At 39.4% G+C, this 25,990-nt stretch overlaps 1 protein-coding gene across 1 annotated transcript in view; it reads left to right on the top strand.

Moving 5' to 3' along the window:
• The window catches only part of ZFAND3 (zinc finger AN1-type containing 3), a 314,060-nt gene that overhangs the window by 210,259 nt on the left and 77,811 nt on the right, over positions 1-25,990 (top strand). The window contains exon 3 of the mRNA XM_018038720.1: positions 25,048-25,230. Coding sequence (XP_017894209.1) covers positions 25,048-25,230 — 183 coding nt within the window. The remainder of the gene's footprint in view (positions 1-25,047; positions 25,231-25,990) is intronic.

Raw genomic sequence — 25,990 nt, 5'->3', positions numbered from 1 at the left:
GGAATACATTATAAAGAAGACTTAAAAATCTTTTTCCCTCTGAGTTTTGAATTCATGCATACACTGTGTCAAACACTTTCATCCTTAGGGGCTTTCTTAGTGGCTCAGTGGTGAAGAGTTAGTCTGCCAATGCAGGAGATGCAGGTTGGATCCCTGGGTCAGGAAGATCCCCTGGAGAAGGAATTGGCAACCGACTCCAATATTCTTGTTTAGGACATCCCATAGGCAGAGGAGCCTGGTGGCTGTAGTTTATGGAGTTGCAAAAGAGTCGGACATGATTTAGCAACTAAACGACAACAGTTTTCATCCTTAAATCAGGATAATATCTTACATTTTCCTTTAAGCTGGCCCAGTATTCACTCGTCTCCAGGAAGCATTTAGACTATGTCACAGTTCAGATTTTTGTTTCTCAAAGTGTGATGGTGCTTATTTATTTAACAAGCATTATAACCACCAACCCATGACCATTTTAGAGGTAAGTGCTTAGATAACCACTTCTTGATAAAATTTTTCCGTCAATCCAGGTTGCCCATGCATTAATTGATGTTGATAATACAATTAATTGAAAGGCATTAGCTGCTAGGTAAAAGGTGTATATGTTTTAATGTAGATAAAGGAAACAGCTTATCTCTGCCCAGAGCAGGGGCTGCGGTAGCACTGCCCTTTGGGGAGGATCCACACAAAGGAACCAAATCACTGCCAAGACTCCCTTAGGACGCGGGCTTTTTTGGGCCCTTTAAAAACTCATCTTTGCCATTCTCTTTGCAACCAACCTCTCCCAGCTCTTGTGGACACTAGCCAAGTGACTGCCTATTCACCAAGTGTAAGTGACTGATAGTAAACCCAGCATATTACTAAATGTTCACTGCAAAATTGGGTAAATCAAAGATTAATTACCCAAACTACATATCTTCCATCTTGTAGGGACTAACTTTTCCCTCACATGGTCTTAATGTGCATAATCTCTGAGGGGGTTGTGTGGAAGGATACACGCCAATTAATGTTAAGTGCCAGAGAACACACAGGGGGCAGAGTAAGAACAGAGTGAGGGGGCCTTCTCCGCTCCTTCAGGGACAGCCACATACAGAGAGGGGCGTTCCCGGGCTGCTCTGCAGCCCGTCCGAGCAGAGCTTCAGGGATCCATCAGCTCCCTGAGTCCTCTGGTCTTGATGCATCTTATCCTGCTTTTTCCTCTGCCGTTGCTCCGTTGAGGAAGCTGAGGGTAGAAGTAGCTCTGTTAGAAAGCCGTGCCACCCTCTTACCTGTTGATGACACGCAGACATAGTGCATACACTTCAGAGATTAAAATTAGTTAGACCTCGGAGGTGAGAATGCAGGTACCTGTCATGTTCTTTATGTTTTCAGTATTTAAAAATACATGGTGGTGGTTAGTCACTGAGTCGTGTCTGACTCTTGCATCCCCACGGACTGCAGCCCTCCAGGTTCCTCTGTCCATGGCATTTCCCAGGCAGACGTACTGGAGTGGGGTGCCATTTCTTTCTCCAGGGGATCGTCCTGACCCAGGGCTTGAACCCGGGTCTCCCACATATACTGACTCTTTGAAATAGCCACTTATGACATAAGTGTAGAAAATATTTTCCTTCGTAATTTTACCACCTGGATATTACTATTCCTAAACTTATGGTATATCACAGTTAAGACTTTTGGGGGAGAAAACCAAAAAAAAAAAACCCCAAACGATTTAATTTTTATGCACAAATAGTATATATAATGCAGTATTTGTAAGCCTCCATTTTCCACCCCTTTCCACTGTGTCTATACATAGAGTCCTGCCTCATCTCCTCTTAAAGGACATTTTGGTTGTTAACACTGTTATAGAAAAGGTTGTGATGACTATTTTTGTATGTATCTCTTTATAGAATTATTATATATTTTTTTATATTTCTAAATTGTGGTAAAATACACATACCATGACGTTTACCATTTTGACCATTTTTAAGTGTACATTTCGGTAGTGTTAAGCACATTCACATTCCCATGCAACCAACCTCCAGAACTCTTTTCATCTGTAAAACTGAAACTCCATAGCCGTGAAACGGCAGCTCTCCCTTCCTCCCCGGCCTCTGGTGATCACCATTCTTTTCGGTTTCCGTGAATTTAACTACTCTAGATACCTCATGTAATTGGAACCGTATACTGCATGTCTTCTGGTGACTGGCTTATTTCATTTAATTCAGTGTCTTCAGAGTTCATCAATGTTTTGCTTGTGACAAAATTCCCTTCTTTAAGACGGAATAATATTCCATTGCATGCACAAAGTGTTTTATTAATTCATCCACCAATAGATAACTTGGGTTGCTTCCCTGTACACACCTTTTAAAAACTTTTAAAATTTGATACAATTTCAACTTGAAGAGCTGCAAAAAAGAATACAAGAAACTTGCATATATCCTTTATGCAGATTCAACAGTTTTTTACCCCATTTGTTTTATCCTTCTTTGTATATGTATGTGTGGATACGCACACATGCGTGCATGCACACACATCTTTGCCTTAACCATTTGAGCATAAATTGGAGACACTATGCCTTTTTAATCTTAATATTTCACTGTGTAGTTCCTTTAGAACAACAAAGATACTCTTTTACATAATCACAATAAAATGATCAAAGTCAAGAAATCTGTACTGATACCATTTTATTGTCTAATCCATTACATGCATACACAGACTATATTCACGTTTCATCATTTGTCTCCCTTTTATGCTATTCCCTCTCACCCCCTGGGATCAGAGTTTAATTCATCACATTAAATTGACGTGTCTCATCTGAAATTGTCCCTCAGCCTGTTTTTGTTTGTTTTTCTTGACCTTGACATCAGTGAGGAATTCGGGTCAATTATTTTGTAGAATGTTGTGTTATGTCTGAAATTTCTTTATGATTAGATTCAAGTTACGCATTTTGGGGGGAATATTACAACAGTGATGTTGTATCCTCATTGTGTCGTATCAGAAGACATGTGATTAAGGTGAAATCCCCAGGTTTCTCCACTATAAAATTGCTGTTTCCTTTCTAATTATTAAGGAGTTTGTGAGGAGATGCTTTGAGACTATATAAATACCCTGTTCCTCAGCAAAATTTTACCCACTGGTTTTAGCATCCATTGATGGTTTTTATTAACCATATTTCTTCTGTAATTACTAGTTTGCTTTCTACTGTTAACAAAGAGCTTTCCCTTGTGATTTTTAAATTATATTGGTATGAACTCATGAATTCCTGTTTTGTTCAGTACATTATAATCCATTACTGTCCTCTTTGTTTTTAATGCTCAAAATGTTTTAGCTTTGGCCACTGTGGGTTCTTTCAAGCTGATTTTTATGTCCTTTTCCTATGCCACCATTAAAACACACACACATACACACATGCACACGCACACGTCTTTTTGTACTGACTTTGTTGTCCTTAAAACAATTTTCTTAAAGTGAAAATGTTGGATTATAAAACATGTACATTTCACCCCTGTGGTTGGTTTGAGGGGAGGGAAAAGTATGCTTATTTAAACTTTTGATACGTATTTATTGTGTTGCTTTTTAAGAAGCATTAGGACGTTTTTGTCATTCCTGGCTTTCAGCTACAAAGGAAGTGAAAAGTGAAAGTCACTCGTAAACAGTCGTGTCCGACTGCAACTCTCCAGGCCAGAATACTGGGGTGGGTAGCCTTTCTCTTCTCCAGGAAATCTTCCCAACCCAGGGATTCTTCCCAACCCAGGGATTGAACCCAGGTTTCCTGCATTGCGGGCAAATTCTTTACCGGCCAAGCCACAAGGGAAGCCCAAGAATCCCTTTTCCAGGGGATCTTCCCAACCCAGGAATCCAACTGGGGTCGCCTGCATTGCAGGTGGATTCTTTACCAACTAAGCTACCAAGGAATCCCTTCAGCTACAAAGAAACATCTTTAAGAAAAGTAGATCAAGAAGAGTTTATCTTTCTTTTGGAGTTGTTCAGGACTGATAGTTCACAACTGTCTGAACACTCCACCAGCTCTTAAAGAATCGGCAGTTAACAGTACTGTATAAAAATCTACTTGGGAAAGTTATGGATTAGGGTTCGTAGTAGGGTGCTTGTAGAATCAGACATTTTTGTGTTTCTGACTTGAGCTCTTGCTTCAGTGATTTAAGATGCCCAGGACAAGTCTGCTTCTTTCCTTCTCTGTGTCTGTTTCCTCATTTGTAGAATGAAGGTGTATTTGATCATTGGTATTACAACTTTTTACTGTGTCCTGTGATAAGAAATACATTTTGCATCGTGCATCAATATACACATATGTATGTGATTAATACATATGTATGACAAACTCAAAAGTTTTAAAAAACAAAATTTAACCTTACTGTCTGCTGTGCATTCTGATATTTCCTTTTCTGTTCTCTTTCTTTAAAACGCTAGTGATGCCTTTGAAGATGTTTTTAGATCAAAAACCTTGTACTAGATTATTTCTAAAAGCTTTTCAGTTCCAAAATTACGTGAGTGTATTCTTTGAAATTACTTTAAAATGACAAGGTAAAGAATATAGATTTTTGTGACAAGGTCTGTCACTAGAGTAGTCACAAAGAATCACTTCTCTTATATAGATACTTGTAGCCAATTCAACAAAAACCGGTCCAATAAAAATCTACTCCATAGTCTTTAATATGTCCCTACAATTATAATTACTCCTCGTGTAAGTCAATTTTGCTAATTTTCTTCTTTCAACCTGAATACCTTTCCTTCTTCCTTCCCTTCCATCTATCCATAGCAGTACATTGTATATTACCTATGGCTTATTTATTGCTGGCTATAATGAAATGGTTAATGGAAAAGATTGATTTAAAAAAAAAAAGTATTGCTGGATTTTAACTTGGTTGACAGTAAGGCTCGTCAGTGCTCTTTTTAAATGATTTCTGGGGAAGCATTGTTATCTGTACAAGTAAGGTTGTAATGTAATGTTTTCACTATCTGAAATGAATAAAGCCGAAACAAAAGCTCATCCTTTAGCTATCTTGCTAGAGCCACTATTCATTCCTTACTGGGCATGCCAGCATCTCTAATATCTCAGCAAGAACTTGGCTGGAAAGAATGTAATTTTCCTTGTCACTCTCAGTTTTAGTTTTTAGAAAAAAAGATGAATGGAATTTAACATCAATCAGGTTGAAAAACACAAAATTAAAAGAGAAACTCAGAATGTGGTGTAGCCTTTCTTGACATGCTGGCCTTTTCCCTTGAGTTTGTACTACAGTGTTATTCACATAGAGAGTCGAGTGAAATGGTACATCACTTTCATGAAATGGGAGCTTTGGAGTTGGTTGTGTTGGTGAGATGTTTTGCTGTTGAAAAAGTACAGGGGAAGATGCAAAAGTGATGGAGCAGATCTCTTTTAGGTTTGCATGAGTAGTGCTGAGAGAGTTGAGGTGCAAGGGAAAATTGTACTGCTTTGGCAAAGTTATGCCTAGCCACCTAAGCATCCTCTGTTCATTTCTGTGTGTCCATTACTTTTCAGCTCCTCACATTTTAAAATCTATCACTTAGACTTGGCTCGTCTTACCTTAAAATTTGTTCAGTTATATTTAGTTGATAATTTTTTCTGCATGTGTTCTTGGCCCTGAAAGGTAAAATGAAAAAAACAAAACCAAAAACCCAACAGCTATAACTATGGCCTCCTCATCAGTTCAGTCCCTCAGTCTTGTCTGACTCTTTGCGACCCCATGGACTGAAGCACGCCTGGCCTCCCTGTCCATCACCACCTCCCAGAGCTTGCTTAAACTCATGTCCATTCAGTCAGTGATGCCATCCAACCATCTCATCCTCTGTCATCCTCTTCTCCTCTCACCTTCAGTCTTTCCCCGCATCAGGGTCTTTTCCAATGAGTCAGTTCTTCACATCAGGTGGCCAAAGTATTGGAGTTTCAGCTTCAGTCCTTGCAGTGAATAGTCAGGACTGATTTTCTTTAGAATTGATTGGTTTGATTTCTTTGCAGTCCAAGGGACTCTCAAGAGTCTTCTCCAACAGTACAGTTCAAAAACATAACAGTTGTTCAGCGCTCAGCTTTCTTTGTGATGGACGGCCTCATGACTGAGCAACTGAACTAAACAGCTTTCTTTATGGTCCAAGTCTCACATCCATACATGGCTACTGGAAAAACCATAGCTTTGACTAGACGGACCTTTGTCGGTTGCTATGGAGTAAGGGGTGCTGAATACAACACTGTTTTGAAGGAGTTCGCTATTAATCACCATTACCCCTACCATAGTTTGTCTTTCAGTTCAGTTCAGTTACTCAGTCGTGTCCGACTCTTTGCGACCCCATGAATCGCAGCACGCCAGGCCTCCCTGTCCATCACCAACTCCCAGAGTTCACTCAGACTCACGTCCATCGAGTCAGTGATGCCATCCCGCCTCTGTCGTCCCCTTCTCCTCCTGCCCCCAATCCCTCCCAGCATCACAGTCTTTTCCAATGAGTCAGCTCTTCGCATCAGATGGCCAAAGTACTGGAGTTTCAGCTTTAGCATCATTCCTTCCAAAGAAATCCCAGGGCTGATCTTCAGAATGGACTGGTTGGCTCTCCTTGCAGTCCAAGGGACTCTCAAGAGTCTTCTCCAACACCACAGTTCAAAAGCATCAATTCTTCAGCACTCAGCCTTCTTCACAGTCCAACTCTCCCATCCATACGTGACTACTGGAAAAACCATAGCCTTGACTAGATGGACCTTAGTTGGCAAAGTAATGTCTCTGCTTTTGAATATACTATCTAGGTTGGTCATAACTTTTCTTCCAAGGAGTAAGCATCTTTTAATTTCATGACTGCAGTCACCATCTGCAGTGATTTTGGAGCCCCCCAAAGTAAAGTCTGACACTGTTTCCACTGTTTCCCCATCTATTTCCCATGAAGTGATGGGACCAGATGCCATGATGTTCGTTTTCTGAATGTTGAGCTTTAAGCCAACTTTTTCACTCTCCTCTTTCACTTTCATCAAGAGGCTTTTGAGTTCCTTTTCACTTTGTGCCATAAGGGTGGTGTCGTCTGCATATCTGAGGTTATTGATATTTCTCCCGGGAATCTTGATTCCAGCTTGTGTTTCTTCCAGTCCAGCGTTTCTCATGATGTACTCTGCATAGAAGTTAAATAAGCAGGGTGACAATATACAGCCTTGACGTACTCCTTTTCCTATTTGGAACCAGTCTGTTGTTCCATGTCCAGTTCTAACTGTTGCTTCCTGACCTGCATACAGATTTCTCAAGAGGCAGGTCAGGCCTTAGGCCAAACCAAAGGCAGGGAACACAGCCCCACCCACCAACAGAAAACTGGATTAAAGATTTACTGAGCATGGCCCTGCACATCAGAGCAAGACCCAAATTCCCCCACAGCTGGTCCCTTCCACCACGGAGCTCCCACAAGCCTCTTATCCTTATCCATCAGAGGGCACACAGAGTGAAAATCACAATCACAGAAAACTAACCAGACTGGTCACATGGATCACAGCCTTGTCTAACTCAGTGAAACTATGAACCATGCTGTGTAGGGCCACTGGAGATGGATGGGTCATAATGCAGAGCTCTGACAAAACATGATCCACTGGAGAAGGGAATGGCAAACCACTTCAGTATTCTTGCCTTGAGAACCCCATGAACAATTTGAAAAGTTCTCCTCATACAGGGAGAAGGCACTGGCCACCCACTCCAGTACTCTTGCCTGGAAAATCCCATGGACGGAGGAGCCTGGTAGGCTGCAGTCCATGGGGTGGCACAGAGTCCATGACTGACACATCTTAGCAGCAGCAGGAGCAGCCTCATACGGAAGTTCTAATGCAGTTACTGTATAATTTTATTCCTAATTTGACACACTCATACATTTTCTAGTAAAGTAAGTCCCCTACATACGAACAAGTTCAGTTCCAAGAGTGAGTTAGTCCAATTAGCTTGTAAGTCCAACATAGTTAGCCTAGGTACTCAACTAACAAAATCAGCTATATAGTACCATGCTGTAATAGGTTTATAATACTTTTTCACACAAATAACATGTAAAAAATAAACACAAAAAATAAAGGAAGCATTTTTAGTTTCACAGTACAGTACCTTGAAAAGTACAATAGTATAGTACAACAGCTGGCTTCCAGGGACTGGCATCGAGTGAACAGGCAAGAAGAGTTACTGACTGAAGGACGGAGAGGTGGTGGGAGATGGTAGAGCTGAAGGATTGTTAGCCATAGGAGATGGAGGGCAAGCTGCAGTGTTACTCATGCCTGATGCTGATGGCAGAGGTTCTGGTTCCTTGTTGGAACCAGATGCAGATTCTCATCTTAAGTTTGTAACTTGAAGGTTTGTACATAGGGGACTTACTATAATTTTGTACCTTTTGGTTTTATTAGTAGCCTTCATTTCAGCATAGATACAGGCTTAAATATTTATTGTTTACAAATATTTATCTTTATGAAATCCCCATGTAAAATGAGACTATGGTATTTATTTTTGTTTAATTGACACTATTTTCTAAACAAATGGTAGTTTCGTTAAAAAATAAATAACATACAGAGTACAATATACTTTTTCTTTTTAAAAGAAGAAAACAAGACAAAGGGAAAATTCAGATTTATTAGTAAGATGAAGAATTTGAACACAGAAATTCATGCCATGAATGTCTGTATAATCATTCAGGACAGAGTGCAGATTGAGATCTGAGCTTCCTAGGAGCCAGAGCAAAAACAGATGCGTACAGGGCAGCATCCTGTGGACTCTAAGGTGGATAGTGAGCCATGGTCTCAGTGATAGCCCTTCAAAGAGTAGTGTGTTTCAGACTCACAGATACAAAAAACAAACTTGTGGTTACCAAAGGGAAGTGGGAAGCAGGGAGGAACTAATCAGGGGTATAGGATTAACAAACTACTATTATAAAATAGATAAGCTATAGGAGTATACTATATAGTATGGAGAGTTACACCCATTTTCTTGTAATAACCTGTACTGGAATATTGTCTTCAAAAATACTGAATCACTTGGCTGTATACCTGAAACTAACACAATATTGTAAATCATCTATACTTCAGTCTGTTTTTAAAAAGTGTGTTTTACATGGTTCTTTCTTATAGCATTCCTGTTAGAAGCCAAGGACATTATCTGTGAAGGCTGAGTCCTAGTGGTGACAGTTGGAATGTCTCATTTTCTTTTCTTACTGATCAGAATTAACAGTAAGCAAATTCTCTTTGATGTAAGATCTAAGCCCAAATTTAATTACCTAAATTAGAAGTTATAAAGGATTTGAATTACATAACCATTTATTGGGCTACCTAGAATAGAAGTAGGGGCACTTAGAGCTGTCTACACGTAACATTGTCTCTTAATTTGTTTAGTATTAATATGACCTTAAAATTTGAAGAATTTGCCTATATCACATCATTAAATATTTCAAAGATAATTTAAAAATGGATATTAGTAACTTCCTCTTCCTCATCCCATTCAAAATGCATTTACCCATACTTGCAAGTGAAATAAAAGCATATTCCCAAATGGCAAAAGTATTTTAAAATGAGTTATATCAAATTTCACCTGCCTTAAATGAAATTTAGACAAAATCATATTGGATTATTTGGTTAGTATAAGGCAGTTGGTTCTTAAGAATTTTGTAGTAATTTATTTTTCCCATTAGATAAGGACCTATAAATATTTCAGTACATTAACTTAGTAGCCTTCATCCATCTGAGACTCAGGAGCAAACCTGAATTGCAGTCATTAAAAGAGAAACAAAATAAAGTAAACATAGCATGGCCTCATTAATTTAAAACAAATTAAATTTTGAATTGGTGTCAGAGCATCTTGTATTTGGGGCTTCCCTGGTGGCTCAGTGGTAAAGAATCTGCCTGGAAACACAAGTTTGATCTCTGGATCAGGCAGATCCCCTGGAGAAGGAAATGGCAACCCACTCCAGTATTGCCTCAAATCCCATGGGCAGAGGAGCCCGGTGGACTACAGTCCATGGGGTTGCAAAAGAGTCAGACACGACTTAGCCACTAAACAACGACAATCTTGTATTTTATAAAGAACAAGGTTTTCAGTTGTCTGGAAAAAACACTTTTCTCAAGTAAGGCTTTATTTTCAATAAACTGGTATCATCATAGTATAGGTTTACTGCAATATTCAGATTTTTCATAAGGCAATAATAGAATTTAATAGAGCCTGGTAGAAACTTAAGACTGTTTCTTCAGCCCACACTGTCCAGTAATCAGCAACTTGGAAAGTCGGAATTAGGTCTATTGTATTGATCTATTATATTGATCTAGTGTTATAAAATCACTAGTAATGGCCATATATTTGAGACAGGTCTTCTTTCAAACTCAATCTGACTTCTTTTAGACCCTTTCCATCTATAATATCTTTCAGAATTATAGTATTTATGTTCCATTTTCTGAGGAGAAAAACGGGCTTCTGTGTATACACAGGCCCGTATAATTTTGCAAGGTTAACCTACAGTTATATGCAAAATTTTCTGTGCACCTGTGTTATGAACCCTAGGTTGTATTACTGTTCCCACGTATTTCCTGGCCCTTCTGGTAAGAGGATTATGTTTCCCTGTCCAAATCATCACCCTTGGCCATGAGACATCTTTTAACATGTCTGACGCACATTAAGACATCTCGTGCCTGCTGCATTAGGCCACACTGATAGAAGGAAGCGTAGAATAAGAATCTGTTCCAGACCACATGACACTCATTTGTTACTCCTTCAGAAATTTATTCAGTGCCTCTGTTTCATGAAGGACACACACATTATCTCCCCTTCTCACAACAATCTTAGAGGATAGATCTTTTTGGATAGATGTTTTTGCAGATGAGAACAATCATAAATAGGGTCAATAACTTTCTTGAGGTGATAACAGCTTCTCATTAGCTTAGCCAGGATTTAAACACAGATCTGATTCTCTCTGTATATATTTTATCTCTGTATTTTCCTGTTTGCTCTGTATATCTAACCGTGTATATCTGATGAATCCTTTCTTTACCAATATGTGGAATTAATAATGCACTGTACAAACCTTCTATGTCATAAATACTCTGTTTCTATTTAAATAAGTCTTATAAACTACAGGCTTGCAGGTCACAGATTTGTTGTTTTCAGAGGTTTTTATTTTTGTTTTTAAGTTTGGAATCAGGTACCTTTAGGTGAGGCTTACAGTTACCAGTTAGCAACAATAGCCATCACTCCCTACTATTCTTAGCTAGCTGATTTTGTACACTTATCTGCATGGCCTCTGTAAACTCGAGTTTATAACCTCAGATTGGCTTACCTCATGTACATTGTTATGAAGAGAAGGTAGGTGAATAATTTCCTTCTGGTCATTCCTTGACTCCAGAGAAATTATTTTTCACAGTTTCAGACTAGCAAATTTTTAAATTGTGTGCAAGAAGGCAGAAGGTAATAAAAAGTCCATAGTTAATTTGAGATTTACTAGCTGGTCATTGTTCTAAAATTTTTAACATTTAATTATCTAACATAATCCACCTAATAACCTTATGAAATAGATAATGATGATTCCCATTTTAGAGAAGGGGAAAACTGAAGCAGGAGAAGCTGAATAGTTTGCCCAAGGTCACACAGCAGTTAAGGGGTTGGGCCAGGATGTGAACTCAGTCTGATTCTGCTTTCCTAGACATCACACTGTGATGGAGCTCTGTAGGTATCTGCACCAGCTCTTCTCATGAGAGAAAAAATTTCTTAGGTCATTACTTGATACCCTTATGTGAAGAACTAGTTGTGCCTTCTTTCATGCTGCAACTTTTGCATAACTATCCATAGGTATGAATTCATACTCTTTCTACAATTAGACAGATGCCTTTTGGGGATTGTGAATCATACAGACATTATATTCTTTTGCTACCTTGAGTTCATTGGATAAACATTAGTCAGCCCTGATCTTTGGATCTTGTGAAAATCATAGTCTTCACTGAGAACCCCCTAGTATGCTTTAATAGGTGTAATAAGAAAATGTTAGCAAACCTATCACTTCATCCTTTAAAAACATTTCTCTTAGCACTTTGAACCAACGTGTGGTCTGTTACTTTTTGAGAAAGACTGCCATTCTCTAAATACAGCGTTTTACATTGTTTGAAAAATAATAATTTGTGCTGAATGTTTACAAGTTTTATCTTGAGGGAGAGTGTGTCTCAAGAGTTAACACTGCCACTGTGAATTGAATTTCCTGAAACTTTGAAGCACTCAGCTTGGTGGTAGGGCTTAACAGTTAGAGGACTGAAGCTTGGTGGTATGTGACCCTGTTGTGAGATGGGAAGACTGAGAACTGAGTGAAAAACATGATTAACGGTATGAGCTGCCATCACACCTGGAGGGGAGCAGAGACAGGGAACTGTTTCCCTGAGAGGGGCACAGTGGGTGGGAGCCCAGACACCGCTCTCCTTCCGCTTTCCCAAGGGGGTGCCCAGCAGGAGGGACCTTGTTTTGTCTCTTTCTCCTGTCACTTCTGCGTGGTGAAATGAAGGGCTGGTACCATGAAGGCTATGAATGTAATTGTAAAAAGAATCAAGGATCTAAACAAGGGGGGGTTTTCTTTTGCTTGTGTATTCCCAAGCTTTTCTGATTTTCTGTTCTGTTGTCACTGAAGTCTTTCTGGGGCATTTGAAACCTTGGATCTGAACTGGGGTGGGGGGCAGAAATCTTCCAGGCTCCAGCCTCTCTAGCAATATTCATGTCACACCTGAGCCATCAGAGAGATTCATGAATGACAGGAAGGAGTACTGATTCGGGGAGGTCTTTAGCTGGTATGAAGGATCAGCTATAAACAGGTCAGGGTTTTTTGTTTCGTTGTTTTGGTTCTAATTTGCATGTTTTATTTTGTCAACTTTGCCTAATATTTACACGCTGTGCCTACTCTGTTGTTTATTTTGATGGTTGAGCTGTATAGGATGTTATGTATAAGCACACACATCATCAAATGTTCATTTTGTTGAAACCAGATTAATGTCACAATATTCAGAAAACTTCTTGTGCTTTCAGCTTTTTTTAAAAAAATTGACACTTTGATAGACCAAAATGAGGTAAATGTGTCTCTTGTGCACTATGTTATGTAGTACTAATGGATTGTTAGATATTTGCCATAGTGTTAACATGTTAATTTATGCCCTGTAAATGAATATGAGACACTATTGCTGGGAAAACTGTATAGTCTGCAGAATACATGCTGTATAAGAAACAAGCCTTCTTCTAAATAACTTTTTTTTTTTTTTTGCTAGTTCACACTTCAGCAGTAGGCGCTATAGGTGTGAAGAATCTAGAGACTGTATAATTTGAGTGATAAACCAGATTATAAAATAAGCTTAATTACTGATAAGAGTTTTGCTCAAAAGTTTGACACCATCGTGTAGTATCTATTGGCTACTTTTGCAAGAAGCATTGGAAAACATACTTTTGGGAGCGAGTCGAGTGCTGTTTCTAGTATTTTGAAATAAAAGCCTGCAGCTTTTTGGTAAGCAGACCTTTTTGAATTCTATCACAACCAGTTACCTGTAGTGAGTAGTAATATATTTTATATGTGCAGGGATAGTTTGTAAAGTTCACACATCTGCTTATTGACAGGGATGCTTAATATTTCTGCTGTTTGTAGACACATTCTTGTTTCCTAGAAATAAATTTTATAGCAATTTGAAGTCTGTTAAAGTCGAAGAGAACAAATGTTTTTAAACGTAGTTTGTTATCACCAGTACTAAATAAGTTAAATTCAAGAAATCTTTATTATGTGGTGAGCATTTTGCTAGGAACTGGCACACACAGTGAATAAGACATTCATTCATTCATCCAAAAAATATTTATTCAGTGTCTTCTATGGGTAATCATAAGGGCTTCCCTGAGGAAAGAGTGCTTACGTTAAGGTTCAAAATGAGTAGGAGATCCCAAGGTATGAATAGCAAGATAAAGAAAAAGTCTCTCACATGCCTTAATCAAAGGACTCCAGGTTGAGAAAATGAAAAGTTAAAAAAGCCCAAGCTGTCCAGAATGGCTGAAGCCAGGGGAGGGGAGAGAGGAGCAGTGGCTTAAGATGGGACTGAAAAGATAGCCAGAAGCCAGTTCATGGAGAGATGTCTAACTTGGAAGGCAAGACTAGGAATGTGGAGCTGATTATTAAGGCAGTGGAAGGTCAGTCAAGGGTTTAGGGAGGAAAATGACGTTTCTAATATTACTCTGATTGCTTTGTATAGCATGGATTAGAGTGTGGGACAAGAGAGGATAGGATGTAAAGAAAGCAGGATGCTAGTGAAGCGTTCTGGCAGATGATGATGACTCAGGCTAGAGTGGTGGTGGAGAAGTGGATGGATTCTGGAGATCCTTAGGAGTAGTAAAGAGGCGATGTGGTGATTTTTGAGATGTAGAATTAAGAGAGGGAGCACGTGGAGTCTGAGATAATTCCCAGGCTTCTGACTTCAGCCTCTAGGAGAATGATGGTCACATCCCCTGAGAAGGGAAAAAGGACAGAAGACAAGGTCCATTTTAATTTCTGAGGCAATACTTCAAAATGGACAGATGTGGACATAAATAAGGAACACAGGACAATAGTTTTTCTTCAACAGGGGATGTATACGGTGTGTGCTTATATACATATATATAAATAATTACGTATGTTTTTCAAAACTTGAAAGTATCAGGCAGTATCAAAACAGTATCAGTCAGTGAAGACATATAGATTTTAAAGAGAAGGAATCATTGTGAGAGAGAATCTGGTAGCCTAAAGGTTTTGGTTTTGAAAGAAGCTAGGAGAGGGTTCATGAAAGAAAGTTCGAATGAACCAAGACACATTGCTGCTAAGTCACATCAGTCGTGTCCGACTCTGTGCGACCCCACAGATGGCAGCCCACCAGGCTCCACCATCCCTGGGATTCTCCAGGCAAGAATACTGGAGTGGGTTGCCGTCCACATTGAGCAGATTACAGTTTTCCCTATAAGTTAGGATCAAAAGGAAAGTTACGACCAACCTAGATAGCATATTGAAAAGCAGAGACATTACTTTGCCAACAAAGGTCCGTCTGTCTAGTCAAGGCTATGGCTTTCCCATAAAGCCATATGTATGGATGTGAGAGTTGGACTGTGAAGAAAGCTGAGCGCCGAAGAATTGATGCTTTTGAGCTGTGGTGTTGGAGAAGGCTCTTGAGAGTCCCTTGGACTGCAAGGAGATCCAACCAGTCCATTCTAAAGGAGATCAGTCCTGGGTGTTCTTTGGAAGGAATGATGCTAAAGCTGAAACTCCAATACTTTGGCCACCTGATGTGAAGAGTTGGCTCATTGGAAAAGACTCTGATGCTGGGAGGGACTGGGGGCAGGAGGAGAAGGGGACGACAGAGGATGAGATGGCTGGATGGCATCACTGACTCGATGGACGTGAGTCTGAGTGAACCCCGGGAGTTGGTGATGGACAGGGAGGCCTGGTGTGCTACAGTTCATGGGGTCGCAAAGAGTTGGACATGACTGAGTGACTGAACTGAGCTGAAGGTGACTGCATTTTAAGATTTTAATGGGAAGTAGTTTGTCCTTTGCTTCTTGGTCATTCTTGATGAAACCAGTTTGTTTTTTGCTGAGGCTATTAACCCAGATTAACATTTAAATACTAGAGTTTAAGATTTTAATTAGAAGGCTGGAATGGAACTCTAACTTGTGAATTGGTTGGCTACTGCTAATGGGTTTGTGGCTTTTTAAAATTTGATATCTAAGGTTTGTGGTTGGAGTGGGAATGTGAAGCTTTAAAAACCTAGAAATGTGTTTATGGGAGGAAGCTGTAGCCTGTTGTGGAGATAAACTAGGAGAAGGGATGAAGAAAAGAGGAGAAAGGACCCTATTTCATTAGAGGAGGCTTTTTATATTATACAGTGCCTTGCATGAATCAGACTTTGGAAATATCAGAACTGAATATTTATTTTCAACATTTCAATTTTGCTTTAATTGGGTACTTGAAACATGAAGCATTTTATGGTGTGAAATACCAAATTAAAGCTCCCAGTGGCAACATGGAGTTGTCATCTGTGATATAGAGTCATACTGGGGGGTTGGAGCCTGGGAATGGAAAGTGGAGACTGGAAAAGTCACCCTACAGGTTGGGCCAAGGTTGCTTTGATGATGCATTCTTTAGTGGGAATTTCGGTACGAGAGTTACCCGAAATTGGGTCTCACACTCTAGCTCCAGTATATCCAGGAGGGAGAAGGTTGCCCAAACTTGCCATGCTCCTTATCCTCTGTTGAAATGTGGAGATGAAATAAAAATGAGAAAATGAACGTAAGGTCTCTGGCAGAGTGTCTTATTCACAGGAGGCACTTAATTCTTAGTTCCTCTTTTACTTCCACTTTAAGCCATATCCAGATTTAGTGGTCTGTAATAATGCTATAGATGCCTTATTAGTGGCCAGATAGATTTAATGAATGAGTTAGAGTAAATGCAGTTGAATTTCTCACCTCTCCTTATTGATTATGAAAATAGAAATTCATAGCACTTCATCTTCTAGAATTGCTAAACCAGATGATGCTTAGGACTGCCCATAGAGGCACACAGAGTAGTTTTTGAAGGGTTTAAAATAACAATTGATAAAATAATTTGAAATGTATTTCAGTGATAGGCTTTCTGCTGAAAAACATTTGGCCACTTACTTATCCAGTTAACATTTATGAAGCACTGTTTCTGTCCCGGGCCTGTGTAATGTGGGAGACTGACAAGTGAACAGATGATTCTTACACGCCATAGTAAGTCTTGTGCTGTGGGGAATCACAGGGAATTTTGCCAAGAAAATCTGACAGTGTGTGCCAAATGCTTTAAAAATATGCATCCTCTTTTACCTCGTTGATGTGCTTCTAGCGATATAACCTGAGGAAGTTTGATGAAATCTTGCTTACAGTATGAAAAATTGCTGATTGCAAATGTAGAACAAAAGCGACATTACTTTGTCAGAGATGGTCCGTCTAGTCAAAGCTGTGGTTTATCCAGTGGTCAGGTATGGATGTGCGAGTTGGACTATAAAGAAAGGTGAGTGCCGAAGAATTGATGCTTTTGAATTGTGGTGTTGGAGAAGACTCTTGAGAGTCCCTTGGACTGCAAGGAGGTCCAATCAGTGTGTCCTAAAGGAAATCAGTCCTGAATATTCATTAGAAGGACTCATGCTGAAGCTGAAACTCCAATACCTTGGCCACCTGATGCGAAGAACTGGCTCATTTGAAAAGAGCCTGATGCTGGGAAAGATTGAAGGTGGGAGGAGAAGGGGATGACAGAGGATGAGGTGTTTGGATAGCATCACTAACTCGATGGTCATGAGTTTGAGTGAGCTCTGGGAGTTGGTGATGGACAGGGAGGCCTTGTGTGCTGCAGTCCATGGGGTCACAAAGAATTGGACATGACGGAGCAACTGAACTGAACAAAAATGAACTGGCTTGGTTTCTGTATGATAAATGGACATTACTTGTGCCTATCAGTGATCACAGAGATCTATAAGTGACAAAGGAAAACTAATCGGTATATTATGAAGAGGAAAAAGATTACCAAGGAACGTTTTTTAAAAAATAATTAATTTTTAAAGAAAAAGTTTAGCGAAATCCTTTCCAAATCACTTTTATGTGTTCTCTGCCTTGAAGAAGGGCTTCCCTGGTAGCTCAGATGGTAAAGAATCTGCTTGCAATGCAGGAGACCTGGGTACAGTCCCTGAGTCAGGGAGGTCCCCTGGAGAAGAGAATGGCAAATCATTCAAAAAGACGTAGGTATGATCATAATCTGGAAGCAGGTGGGAGTTTAAGTGAGCTAATCATCTTGCCAAATCTGTGTAGTTTCATGTAAGAGATAAATTATACACACACACACACACACACACACACACACACACACACACACACACACACACACACACACACACACACACACACACACACACACACACACACACACACACACACACACACACACACACACACACACACACACACACACACACACACACACACACACACACACACACACACACACACACACACACACACACAAGTTTTGAGTAATGACTAGATAGAATGTAGTCCCAGTGAGACGGCCCAGGTGAATGAGCATGTCAGCAGAGCAGGAAGGACAGTGTGCTTTCTTGGTGCTCCCAGTCTTTTGAGGTGCACTTTGCATTAAGAAGACTGACCTGTCAGAAAAATCATTCTGAAAATCATGGGAAAAAATATGTCTAGTGAGTATGTTTGTAACCAGCCCCAGGGACTTCTTCACTGGTCATTTTGGCTCAGCTGGTGGCATTAGGTCAGTTTTTTTAGCTTATGGAACCATCCCATTCCTGGATACCTCAGGTTCTAAGAGTACATTTGTTGAGAAATTATTTTTCTCCTTAGTTGATAATAAGATAAACTGCCAAGATCTTGGCTTCTGTTCCCTTCTCAGCAGCAATCTGTTTAAAATTCAAAAGTTTTAACTTAGGTTTTCCAAACAGTTTATTTTGGAGAAACTTTATTCAAGGCCAAATTTATACATTTGTATATAGGATAAACTCTACCAACTTACAAAAATAGATAATTATTCCTTTTTTTCCCCCTCAAAAAGATGGATAAGCTTGGAGAGCTCTAGTTTTCACATTCATATGAGAACTGTAAACCAGCAAGTAACAAGTCTTTTCTGTTTCTGGATCGAATGGAGTGACTATTCCAGAGCAGAGTAACAGGAGGCAGTGTCTGCCTGTTTTTGTTGGTTACTTTTTACATGGAATATATATCTGCTCCCTCTGTCCTTGGAATAGACTTCTGGAGTTTCGCTTTTTTACTTCTGTTTCTAGTCATAAATTAGATGCTGAATGATACAGAAAGAGAGGAACAAGAGGTTAAGAACTATAATGCAAACATCAGGGCTAAAAGGAAGATATGGTTCTTTATCTAAAGACTATCATTTTCTTTTCTTTTTAGACTTTTTTCTTTTTAATGACTATCATTTCTTGAGTGCCCATGTGCAGATCACTCACCTAGAGCCAGACATACTGGAATGTGATGTCAAGTGGACCATAGGAAGCATCACTATGGACAAAGCTAGTGGAGGTGATGGAATTCCAGTTGAGCTATTTCAGATCCTCAAAGATGATGCTGTGAAAGTGCTGCACTCAATATGCCAGCAAATTTGGAAAACGCAGCAGTGGCCATAGGACTGGAAAAGGTCAGTTTTCATTCCAATCCCAAAGAAAGGCAATGCCAAAGAATGCTCAAACTACCTCACAATTGCACTCATCCCTGTTGGCTCAGAGGTTAAAAGCGTCTGCCTGCAATGCGGGAGATCTGGGTTCGATCCCTGGGATCGGGAAGATCCCCTGGAGAAGGAAATGGCAACCCACTTCAGTGTTCTTGCCTGGAGAATCCCATGGACGGAGGAGCCTGGTGGGCTACAGTCCACGGGGTTGCAGAGTTGGACACAACTGAGCGACTTCACTTTCACTTTCACACGCTAGAAAAGTAATGCTCAAAATTCCCCAAGCCAGGCTTCAGCAATACGTGAACCGTGAACTTCCAGATGTTCAAGCTGGTTTTAGAAAAGGCAGAGGAAACAGAGATGAAATTGCCAACATCCGCTGGATCATGGAAAAAGCAAGAGAGTTCCAGAAAAAACATCTATTTCTACTTTATTGAGGATGCCAAAGCCTTTGACTGTGTGGGTCACAATCAACTGTGGAAAATTCTGAAAGAGATGGGAATACCAGACTACCTGACCTGCCTCTTGAGAAATCTGTATGCAGGTCAGGAAGCAGCAGTTAGAACTGGACATGGAACAACAGACGGGTTCCAAATAGGAAAAGGAGTACATCAAGGCTGTATATTGTCACCCTGCTTATTTAACCTATATGCAGAGTACATCATGAGAAACTCTAGGCTGGAAGAAGCACAAGCTGGAATCAGGATTGCTGGAAGAAATATCAATAACCTCAGATATACAAATGACACCACCCTTAGGGCAGAAAGTGAAGAAGAACTAAAGAGCCTCTTGATGAAAGTGAAAGAGGAGAGTGAAAAAGTTGGCTTAAATTAATTCAGGAAACTGAGATCATGGCATCCGGTCCCATCACTTCATCGGAAATGGAGAGTAAACAGTGGAAACAGCGTCAGACTTTATTTTGGGGGGCTCCAAAATCACTTCAGATGGTGACTGCAGCCATGAAATTAAACAACACTCCTTGGAAGGAAAGTTATGACCAACCCAGATAGCATATTCAAAAGCAGAGACAGTACTTTGCTGACAAAAGTCCATTTTGTCAAGCTGTGGTTTTTCCAGTACTCATGTATGGATGTGAGAGTTGGACTGTGAAGAAAGCTGAGCGCCGAAGAATTGATGCTTTTGAAGTGTGGTGTTGGAGAAGAGTCTTGAGCGTCCCTTGGACTGCAAGGAGATCCAACCAGTTCATCCTAAAGGAGATCAGTCCTGAATATTCACTGGAAGGACTGATGCTGAAGCTGAAACTCCAGTACTTTGGCCACCTGATGCGAAGAACTGACTCATTTGAAAAAGCCCTGATACCGGGAAAGATTAAAGGCAGGAGGAGATTGGGATGATAGAGGATGAGATGGTTTGCTGGCATCATTGACTCGATGGACATGAGTTTGGGTAAACTCCAGGAGTTGGTGATGGACAGGGAGGCCTGGCATGCTGCAGTCCATGGGGTTGCAAAGAGTCGGACATGACTGAGCCACTGAGCTGAACTGAATATGTGCAGATACCTTATGTGCATTATCTTGTTTAATCCCCACTATCCTGAGAGGTGGAAAAACTCGTTCCTTTCGTTGTAGACAAGACCTCCAAAGAGTAAACAATTTGCTCTTAGCCGTATGCAAGGTCCGAATTTGATTCTAGATCTGCCTTAAAGCTTTTGTATATAAAAGCTGCTAACTTTTGCCTGGGAGTTAGAAAACTTACAATTAACTCTTACAATTCATCTGGTGAGTTGCATTAACTTTCTTGGCTCTTGCTTTCTTTATCTGTAAAGTGAGAGGATCGAGCTGGAACTTTAAAGTTAATTCTGGTTGTAAAATTCTGTTATTTCTGATTTCTTTATTGAATTGAAATGGAGAGTGTATAAAGCTTCTACTAGTTCAATTGTTTGCAGCCAATTTGGTTTGTGAAGAATACTGTTAGCCCTGTGATTTTTTTTTCACGCCGTTGTCCTGTGGTGGTACATAAAAGACATCAGTGAGAAGACAGGTTAAAAGAAGGTACATTATGTCAGCTGCAGATTCACAAAAGAAAACTTAATTTAAAGAGGAGCACCTCGACATCAAGAAACGGTAAACATGGGCTGGAGATTGTGTAGGTGGGACCTGGTAATTGTCTTCGGATACCAGTGTGATTTAACCTCAAAGAGTTATCGTGCCTCAGTGAGTGATTCTGTGTGTGTGTCTGTGTTGAGACATTGGGGATTCTGTTAAAAGGTACAATGATGACTCAATTTCAATTCTTCTAGGGTCTTATTTCCAATTAAGTGCTAAAGAAGTGGCTATAGGAGGGACACAGTGATTATTGACATAGAGCTAATGAGATGACGTGATATTAAAAAAAGCATTATCTGCAATATTTTTATTCCACTAAGTACCTTTTTCTCTAAAAGTGCTGTACAACTAACATTGGGATAATAAGCCATTAAGTGTCAAAACACTGAAGAGTAACAAAGTGGCTAGGAGAAATAAGTACACAGAAGTAGTAGAGGCTTTAAGTCACTGATGGGCACAGCAGGTTAGTGGTTCTTTGGCTAAGTCCATTGCATTCACCTTTGATGCTGTAAATGGGTGGGGGTTTGACATCGGCCTTTTCATCCTGTGGTTAAAAGACTGAAGACCATGAATTTTCATGTCAGATAAACCTGTGTTTAAATCCTGATTCTATCGCTTACTAGCTATTGGAGCAAATTAACCTAAAATTTCCAAACCTCAGTTTCTTCATCAATGAAGTGGTATTAATTTATACCTCCCTTGGTAGGGTTGTTCGGAGGATTAAAGTAAATGAGTTAAATAGATAAAACATTTAGGTCAGTGCCTGGTACATAGTAAACGCAACATAAATGCTAGCAATTCTTATGCTCAGAATATGTCAGAATAGTGACTCTGATGAGATTATTGAGCGTAACAACAGCTTCTCTGGTTCAAAAGATAAGGTGATGTGGAGTGTACAGGATCTTGTGTTCCTTCTCTGAACTGATACAGAACAGTATTATCTGTAGACTGTCTGAGCCACCAGGGAAGCCCACTTCATAGTCTAGCATAAGATTTTTTAATAAGGAAGCATACAGAGACTAAACATAATTCTTTAAGCAGTCACATACATACCACTGGCTTTAAGATATTAAAAAAATTACAGATAGAATTGAAGATCCTTGTTCAATTCATATCTAAGGTTTCAGATGCCCTGGAAAGACTTCAGTGACAACAGAAAATTAGAAAAGCTTTGGGAAAACACATTGCAAGTTTCTATCTCTGAGTTGGGAAAATCCCCTGGAGGAGGAAATGACAACCCACTCCAGTATTCCCGTTTGGAGACTTCTATGCGGACATGACTGAGCGACTGAACTGAACTGAACTGATGGGCAGAGCAGCCTGGTAGGTTGCAGTCTGTGGAGCCACTGAGTTGGACTCGATTGAGCATTCAGTTCAGTTCAGTTGCTCAGTCGTGTCCGACTCTTTGTGACCCCATAGACTGCAGCACGGCAGGTCTCCCTGTTCATCACCACTCCTGGAGTTTATTCACATTCATGTCCATTGTGTCGGTGACGCCATCCAACCATCTCATCCTCTGTTGTCTGTCCCCTTCTCCTCCTGCCTTCAATCTTTCCCAGCATCAAGGTCTTTTCTGATGAGTCAGTTCTTCACATCAGGTGGCCAAAGTATTGGAATTTCAGCTTCAGCATCAGTCCTTCCAGTGAATATTCAGGACTGATCTCCTTTAGGATGAACTGGTTGGATCTCCTTGCAGTCCAAGGGACTCTCAAGAGTCTTCTCCAACACCACACTTCAAAAGCATCAATTCTTCGGCCCTCAGCTTTCTTTATAGTCCAACTCTCACATCCATACATGGGTACTGGAAAAACCACAGCCTTGACAAGATGGACCTTTGTTGGCAAAGTAATGTCTCTACTTTTTAATGTGCTGTCTAGGTTGGTCATAACTTTTCTTCCACGGAGTAAATGACTGAGCAAAACACACATAGGACATTAGACATACATATCTTTCTGTAGCTTGCTTTTCTCTCTCAACATTGTTTTTGAGATTTTCTGTTGTACTTACAGCTCTATTAATTTATTAATATTTTAACTGCCATACATTATTTCATCAAATGAATGAATATACCATTTTAATCTGTTCTCTCAGTGGACATTACCTATACTTTTGAATATTTCTGCATAGCTCTCACTTCACATCCCACTGTTCACTGCCAATCTCAGAGGTAACCACTGTCCTGAACTGTGTTAGTTTTTAATGACTTAGAGATACATATTTTTAAAGAATATATGGTTTGTTTTGCATGTTTTTACTCTTTATGTAGTACAATCTTACTATATTATTTAGTGACTTTCTTTTTTGTTCAACATAATTTTGAGGTTTATTTATGTTAATATGTTGTGGCAATAGTCATTGATTTTTACTGTGTACCTTATTCCACTATTTGAATATATTATGATTTATGGACATTTAGGTTGCTTCTGACTTGTTAGTATTACAAACAGTATATAATCAACATCCTTGTACTTGTGTGCTGATTTTCTCTGAGGTATATACCTACTAATAGAATGACTTACAGATAATGTATCTGCATCTTTGTCTTCACTGGATATTGATAAGTAGTAATTATATTATCATTTAATTATACATATTTTCTAATTTCTCATTTGACCCTTGAGTTTAAAATGCATTTTAAAACCTTGCAGATATATAAGATTTTTATTACCAGTTTTTAACTTAATTACTCTCTAGTCAATTAATAATGCCTATTTCTTACTAATTCTTTGTTATCTGTTGAGACTTGCTTTATAACATAATGTGTGGTCAGAATTTATCCAGGTTTTAGGCAGTTTTTATAAATATTCCACATGTGTTTGAAAATAATTCATCATCTAATTGTTGGTTTCCCATAAATTCCAATCCTGAATCCCATAGATTCCAATGATTTCCAATTATTTTTGCTTTACATATTTTGAGGCCTTGTTTTTAGGTACATATAGATTAAATGAGTTATTTTATATTTGTGGTAATTTTGTTTTTTGCTGTTACATAATGATCTTCTTTACCTCTCATAATGCTTTTTCTTCAAAGTTTACATTTCCTTACAGTGCTTGTAGCTATGATTGGCTTTTTAATCAGTTGTATTTACTGGTGTTTTGTTTATATACTTTTAAATTTTTCTCTCATGTTAATATTGTTAGTATGTCTCTTGGAAATGCCATAATTTTCCAAACAGGATTTTGTTTATTTAGTTTTAATTTTCTGTATTTTACCTGTTAAGTTTAGCCTGTTTACATTTATACCACTAATGGTAGGGCTTCCCTGTGGCTCAGAGGTTAAAGCATCTGCCTGCAATGCGGGAGACCCGGGTTCGATTCCTGGGTTGGGAAGATCCCCTGGAGAAGGAAATGGCAACCCACTCCAGCACTCTTGCCTGGAAAATCCCCTGGACGGAGGAGCGTGGTATATCTGAACTTACTCCTAGCACATTATTATTTGTTTTCTGTTCACCCTGCTTTTTTCCTCGGCTGTTTTTCACCTTCTAATCTGTCCAGTAGTGGTTTGAATAGTTTTTGTTTATTCCTTTTATCCTTGTTTACCCCTAAAATTTTAACATGCATTTGGCTTTTCTGAGTCTTACATTAAAATCAGTATGTCCACCACTTACCTGAATAATACACGGACCATGGGAATCTTTAACTCATTGACTCTCCACCAATTTTCTAAGGTTTTTATCAGTATTTTAGTTACATTTTTTAATCACTCAAATTAGTTTTAATATTTACACTTTCATTATTTTCTAATATGCAAGGTAATTGTGGACTCCTTATTTGAATTTGTTCTTTTCACTCTTTCCCTTCAGACTTTCAAAAGAAACAGCCAGACGATGATTCCACTCCAAGTACAAGTAACAGCCAGTCAGACTTGTTTTCCGAAGAGACCACCAGTGACAGCAATGATACCTCGATAACCGCGCCAGCTCTTAGTCCCAGCCAGCAGCCGCTTCCGACAGAACTGAATGTAACTGCACCAAGTACAGAGGAGTGTAAGTGCCCAGACCTGTGAAGTGGCAGAGAAGGCAGCCTAGGGATCGTCATGAGTTTCTTTGTAATGCCTCTCCCAGGAAAAGGCTAACAGCTCTTTTAATTCAAGATTGAGTGTTAATGTACAGGCCCAAGTCAGCAAGGTAGAGAGTAAGTTTCAGCCTTCCATTGAGCTTAAACAAAAAGAGTGCCTTTTATGTTAACTGTCAAGGTACATGAGATTTTGAACCAGTCTAGGGCAGTTCTCAGCCTTGGTTGTAAATTAGAATCCACTGGGGATTTTTAAAACAATTTTAATCTTCAGTACCATTCCCTGAATCTAATTTAATTGTCTGGAGGGAGGCTCAATGATATGTTCTTTTTAATTCTTCTGAGACTTCTTAATACGCAGCAAGAATTGAGGAACCACTGTTCTAGGGAACTTACCCTGATTTAGCAACCTTCCATTGAAGCCTTGCCTTTCTCACTAAATAGGCTTTGAGTGGTCTAGGCAGTTAATTGAGATAACACTATATCCTGTATACATAGGATATTTGAAGAGAGAAGGAAGTAATCTCTGTTACTCTTCTGTAAGTCCTTAGGGATAGAATACTGTTATCATACATACGATGTGGAAGTCCATTGTCCACTTAAGTTTTTTTTCCCATTTATGTTTTATAGTGCTATAGCCATTTCCTTTAGAGCACAACTGTAATTGACAGAGTTTGTTGGAAAATTACAGCGATGTTAATGACAGCCATTTTTACCTTTTAAAAGCCTTAC

This window comes from Capra hircus, chromosome 23 (assembly GCF_001704415.2).
Source record: "Capra hircus breed San Clemente chromosome 23, ASM170441v1, whole genome shotgun sequence".
NCBI lineage: Eukaryota > Metazoa > Chordata > Mammalia > Artiodactyla > Bovidae > Capra > Capra hircus.
Note: the sequence above shows the minus strand (reverse complement) of the source record. Positions and strands in the feature narration are given on the sequence as shown.